Raw genomic sequence first — 5,925 nt, forward strand, 5'->3', positions numbered from 1 at the left:
ATTGTCGCCGCTATAAAAGTGATCATGAAATTTATGCTCTAGCTGCGACCAAACTCGAATGGAACCATGTGGTAAAGAAGAAAACCATGAAAATGCGGTACCAGTTAATGATAAAGGAAATAAACGCACTTTCAATTCATTCAATGAGCCTGCCTCGCCCAATTGTGCTAAATATTGACTAACATGCTCCCATGTAGTTTTTGTGCCTTCACCATTAAATTTAACAAAATCTAGAATTTTATATCCTGGAGGGCACTAGATGGCATCAAAATACTCGGGGTACGGCTTTTGGTAAATACGATTCCAAGGTAACTCAACTCCAAAATTCTCTCGAAGCATCTTAGCCATCTCCTCTCTAAGATTAGCTAGACCATCATCCATAGTGGACGATGAAGCTTGTGGCAGTGGCATAGGAGGAGTAGGGTTACTAGCTGTAGGTAGGAATTGTGACATGTATGTCGACCCATAATTTGGTAGTGGTCGAGTGGTTGTAGCTGTAGGTAGAGTTTGGTTCGGCGTTGCCACCGAACTTGGCATGCTCATAATAGGGTTGATGGGTGCAGTCACAATCTGATTTGTTTGGGTAGGATAATAAGCCATCGGCTTGGGAGGCGCCGATGCAATAGGTAAAGCCATATTAGGGTTTTGCACACTAGCAGCTACACCATCCTTACCACTAGACGATTGAGATATATTCTTCTGAGCATTAGTATTTTCTATGAAAGTTTGATAGACTAGATTATTACCATCAGCAATACGACTTTCAATCTCAGCCCACTGCTCAGGAGAAAAGGCAATACTTACAGAGGGTTTAACCTGTTCAGTCTCAAGAGGAGGGAACTTGATTTCTTCAATCGGAGTGATGTTGCCTTGGCGATCTTTCTTGAATTTTGCAAGGAACTCCTGCAGGTCTTTCTCCTCGCGCGCCTTGTTGTACTCCTCATAGACTTGGCGATGATCGGCCTATATCTCATCAAGACTGGGCTTAATGATGTTATCGGCGTCTACCTCAGATGGCTTGGGAAGATCGGACATGGTGGATGATGATGATTGATCTTCGGTTCCCAGCAGAGTCGCCAAAAAGTGTGTTGACACACGAACACGTCATGTGTACCCTCGACGCCGGGGGTGATGCACCGCAGCTCACGTCGAAGGAGACCCGACCGATAGCGCGATACGCAAGACAGTCGACGGGCGCTTTGCAGACCCGAAAACCCCACACCCCCGGGAGGGACCCCGTCAGGGAGTGCGGCGGCTATGGGCTGCCCTAGGTCGATTCGCTCGCCCCTAGAGCCTCGGTATTCGCAGCTCTCAAACACGAAGTACAGCGAAGAACGAGAGAGAAAAACGGTGGAGAGATAAAACGTAGATGAAAAGTAGTATATTGATTTGTTCGATTGTGTGTTGTTCAATCGGCCATCACCCCAACATATATAAGAGGCGGCTGAACTTCCCATACAAGCAAAGGATTCATCTAGGCTTTCCTTACAAAAAATTACATCAATTCACGTCCTAGAGTCCTAATTCTATTCCAACTCAGATTCAGTCTGAATCTGGCCCAACTTCTGTCTTCCTCCTTGTGCGGGCCGCCAAGCTTGCATATGACCTCCGATCAAGACGGCCCAAATATGAAACTTGTGCACCTCGACGAGACGAACAATTCTTATGTTGAACACTTTTCCAAATAAGACCATCTTCAATATTCTACAAAGCCATCTTTAATATCCAGTCGGACCGGGTCATGTAACGGACTGGATTATCCGAGTCTCGTAGTGAACTTACAGGCCGTATACTATCTCATATGATAATGACTTCAAACCAAAGTTGACCGTTTTGACGATGCGCACAACTTTCGTGTTGATCACTTTTCCATCCGAGGTCATCTGGATTACCTTTCGAGCACATCTTCAGTTTCATTCGGATCCGAGCTCATCCACTCAGATATTAGAGTTTTTCGTCCGACTAGACCTTTTCACTCGGATGTTAGAGTCTTTCACTCGGATGACTATAATTTCACTCGGAAGATAATCTTTCACTTGGATGACTATATTTCGCTCGGAAGGCAATATCTTACTCGAACGTCAAGTTTTCATTCCGACGGTAATCTTTTCACTCTGCATAACTTCACTCGGATGATAATTTCACTCGGATTACTATATTTTCACTCGGAAGCCAATCATTTACTCTATCGATAAGTTTTCACTCGACCTTTTACTCGATCGGTAGGTTTTCACTCGGATGGCAAACTTTTCACTCGGATTTTCCGACTGAAAACACATCCTGATCTTGATTTGACTCTCCAGGTTGCATACGACCTCGGATTGAGACAAATTTTGTATGAAAAACAACCGGCTCGACGAGATGAAACTTTTTCGTGTTGAAGGTTTTTCAATTCAAGGCCGTCTTGATGATCGAATTACTCGCGCAATCTCTTAGACAAGTGTGTGGCACCTCACGCCATATTTCCGTTAAGGTTCGGTCTGCAGTGTATTGCCTCTAACTTTTGCATATGAACTCGGATTGAGATGATTTATATATTAAAATCGATTGCCTCGACGAGACGAAGACAATTCCTTAAGAGGGATCCTTCATCCGAGGTCATCTTGAAGACGTGATTGGCCAAAAACCACTCGGAACATTGAATTATGCCACTCGGAGTATAGTTTCGGTCCGTAAGATAAGGTCGAATGAATATAACCGAAACATCAAAGTTGTTCCACTCGGCGACGTGAATCTTTTCATGCCGAAAACCCGTTCACTCGAGACCATCTTCATTGCAATCTGTATCTTGCCAAAATCAGGTGTCAACACCCTTTTCTTACGAGATGGAGTCGATCGATCGAGGGATCCGCAGGGGTGAATACTGAAAGTGATGCTCAACAAGTTAGTATATTATGAGAATTGGCGGATTATGATAGAATGGTAATAGCCGGCATTTTGCAGGAGATTCAGGAGCTCGATGCAAATTTTCAGAGCTTCCAAACAAGATTTATTAGTAGGGATGTGAACAAACGGCTCACATGTGTGTTAAACATGCAAGTGAATCTGGGAAGAGGTGTTGAAATATGGGCCCATGTAGGTGTGATGACAGGGGTGATGAGAAGTTTAGTCGCACCCCGCTAGTGAAGAACGAGTTGGACCTCTTTATAAGGGATTCTCTTTCACATCCTATCGAAGCTTGAGAAGAGAAGAGGCTCTCGCGCACTCCTCCTTCGCTGCCGCCTCGCCACGCCACGGGTTTGAGTCGAGCTAAGCTCACACCTATGCGCTTATTTTTGCCGGTCAGAAACGGAGAGTCTTTGACAGACGGACCACGATCTGAGATGTCCGATCATGGGATGTTACCGACTTGGGCGTGGGTTCGGCTCACGTCTCTCCACCCGGATGCACATATATATATGTGAGGTGTTGGCCAACCCTAGCCGCCATGAACAGATCGCATCTGCTCCATGCACACCACCCCTGTCATTCCTTTTGTCGTTGCTGCCATCGGCAACTTCATCCCGTTCACCGCATAGACGGTCGAGGGGAGAGCAGGCCTTCAAAACCCGCCTCTTCAGATCCTGTACGGGAGAGGGGCGATTAGGTTTTTGGAGAGCGACTACGCGACTGCTCGTCTCCGATCGACTACTTCCTCTATGCTGCGTCGTCTTCGTCATCACCATGTCCAGCGACACCTAGGGATGAAAATGGAGTGGAAACTTTCCGTTTTTCCGGAGAAATACGGAAACGGAGAGGAAATATGAAAACGGAAATGGAAATTTGCAAAATGGAAGTGGAAATGGAATTTTTTACGCGGAAACGGAAACAAAAACGCAGCAGTGTTTTCCGGTGGAACTTGCATGGAAACAGAACTTTCCGTTTCTGTGAATATGGAATTTCTGTTTTTACAATAGACCTATAGCTACGACCACTAAAGAGAACACAATGACACAATTAGTAGAATGGATCTAAGACCCAACTGCTACTACAACACATGTACGCAGCTTGACCATATACGCAATTGTCTGGTACTACTACAATACTATGCTAAGTTGCTATTATTTTGTAGTGGTGTGAACAACTCATTAAATTTGTTTTTTTGTGTGTGTATTTCTCTATGATTCAAGGGGTTTCTGAAGTTCCGATCGATGCCTATTTTTGTTTCCATATCTGCTTTGTATTTGCTCCGTGTCCGTTTTCGGTAGTATCTGTTTCCGTATTCATTTCCGAGGTTTCTGTATTCGTTTTCGCTTCTGCAAAAAAATGTGAAAACATTTATGATAGCACTCAGTTTCGTCTGTTTCCGCTCCGTTTTCATCCCTAGCGACACCGAACGTGTCGCTGCCGAGAAGCCCGCCGCTGACCAGAAGGCGGTCGAGGAGGCCACCGCCGGCGCTGCTGCTACGGCCAACTAGAGGGTATAACATGTTTATCCCGCTCTTGTTTTTTTTTGTCTTAGCCATACTAGCTATTTGTATAGATATTTCTACTATATGTGTAGTACGTGCTTATTTAGATCGCAATCAGTATATCATTAATTTTGTCAATGCCATGTTTATGATTATTTTCTGAATTAAAATAATTGAAAAATTGCCTATTTACTCAGCACGAGGTGTCTTTGGGTAAACTGTATTCCATCTTTTCTTGCTGATGTTCTGCGGCATGATTGTAATTCTGGCTAAGCATCAATTAATAAGGCCCGTTGATTCGAAAAAAAGGAGTGAGGTTCGGCATCAGCTAATATATCGGACCAGGCTATGATCTGATTTGTGTTTTTGTAGGTTGAAGCCCTGATCATATTGATCCCCGGTTATCAATTCATCATCATCTGAATTCTCGACAACCTTTCTGCCAGGACACCAAATTGACGCAGTTACCGCTAACTGCATGCCGACCGATGCCACATGCTCAATCCAGTAATAAGCAAACAAATACAGGAACTGGACGGAACATGCATTCGGAATATAAGCACATTTGAAGCTATCACGGATGCATATGCATACGATCGAGTCCAAATGAAAAGAGGCAATCAACCCTGACGCGCCAGCTCGGAAGCACATGCACGGCCCCATCTCATCTCACACCGCTTTCCCATTGGAGGCGAGCAATCAGATTCACAATCTCCCTCTATAAATACCACTCGCCATGCACACACCCACTCACACACAGAGCAAGCGCACATCACAAGCACAAGCAGCTCGATCGCACTAGCTTTGCTGCACGACCTGCTAGCTCCGTTGCAAATGGCCATGGCACCCAGAGCGCTGCTCCTCCTGGCCGTCGGGCTCATGGTCGTGGCCTCGGCGAGCGCCCACGGCGGCTACGGGTCGTGCCCCAAGGACGGGCTGAAGGCGAAGGCGTGCGTGAGCGTGCTGGGCCTGCTCAGGGTCAATGTCAACCAGCCGCGCGACGAGCACTGCTGCTCGCTCCTCGACGGGCTCGTCGGTCTGGACGCGGCGCTCTGCCTCTGCACGAATCTCCATGTCAACTTGCTCGACCACAACCTCGACCTCCCCGTCGACCTACGCCTCATTCTCAACAACTGCGGCAAGGTCTGCCCCACCGATTTTCAGTGCCCACACCACTAGATCGAGTATCTTGATGGTGTCATGCCTGGATTTTTGAGCCCTGTTTGTTTATTTGTTGGTACAATGTTGTATTCTTTTGTTTCCCATGATTATTTTGGTTGAATGTTCATCGAATAAAATCAAAAGGTTATTCGTTTCGTGAAGTCGGGCTTTTGGCACTTTGATATCGCCATTGTTAATTACCTGACCAATACGCATGCGCGCGTCAACTAAATGAACGGCCTAACCTGAAAAGTGAAACGGAATTACTGTACACACAACAGTTGCTGGCCGAACTCTGGATGAGTGAAGAATCGAATGATGCTGTTCACCTTTGCTCTACGCATCGATGGCTTGATGTGCTGCATCATCTGAA

At 45.9% G+C, this 5,925-nt stretch overlaps 1 protein-coding gene across 1 annotated transcript; it reads left to right on the top strand.

Moving 5' to 3' along the window:
• The first annotated feature begins 5,148 nt into the window (after positions 1-5,148).
• LOC125533998 (cortical cell-delineating protein-like) lies at positions 5,149-5,713 on the top strand. The gene has a single exon (XM_048697310.1). It carries the CDS (start codon positions 5,226-5,228, stop codon positions 5,568-5,570), a length of 345 nt encoding a protein of 114 aa, XP_048553267.1. The 5' UTR covers positions 5,149-5,225; the 3' UTR covers positions 5,571-5,713.
• The last annotated feature ends 212 nt before the right edge of the window (positions 5,714-5,925 follow it).

The sequence above is a fragment of the Triticum urartu genome, chromosome 1 (genome assembly GCF_003073215.2).
Source record: "Triticum urartu cultivar G1812 chromosome 1, Tu2.1, whole genome shotgun sequence".
NCBI classification, from domain to species: Eukaryota; Viridiplantae; Streptophyta; class Magnoliopsida; order Poales; family Poaceae; genus Triticum; species Triticum urartu.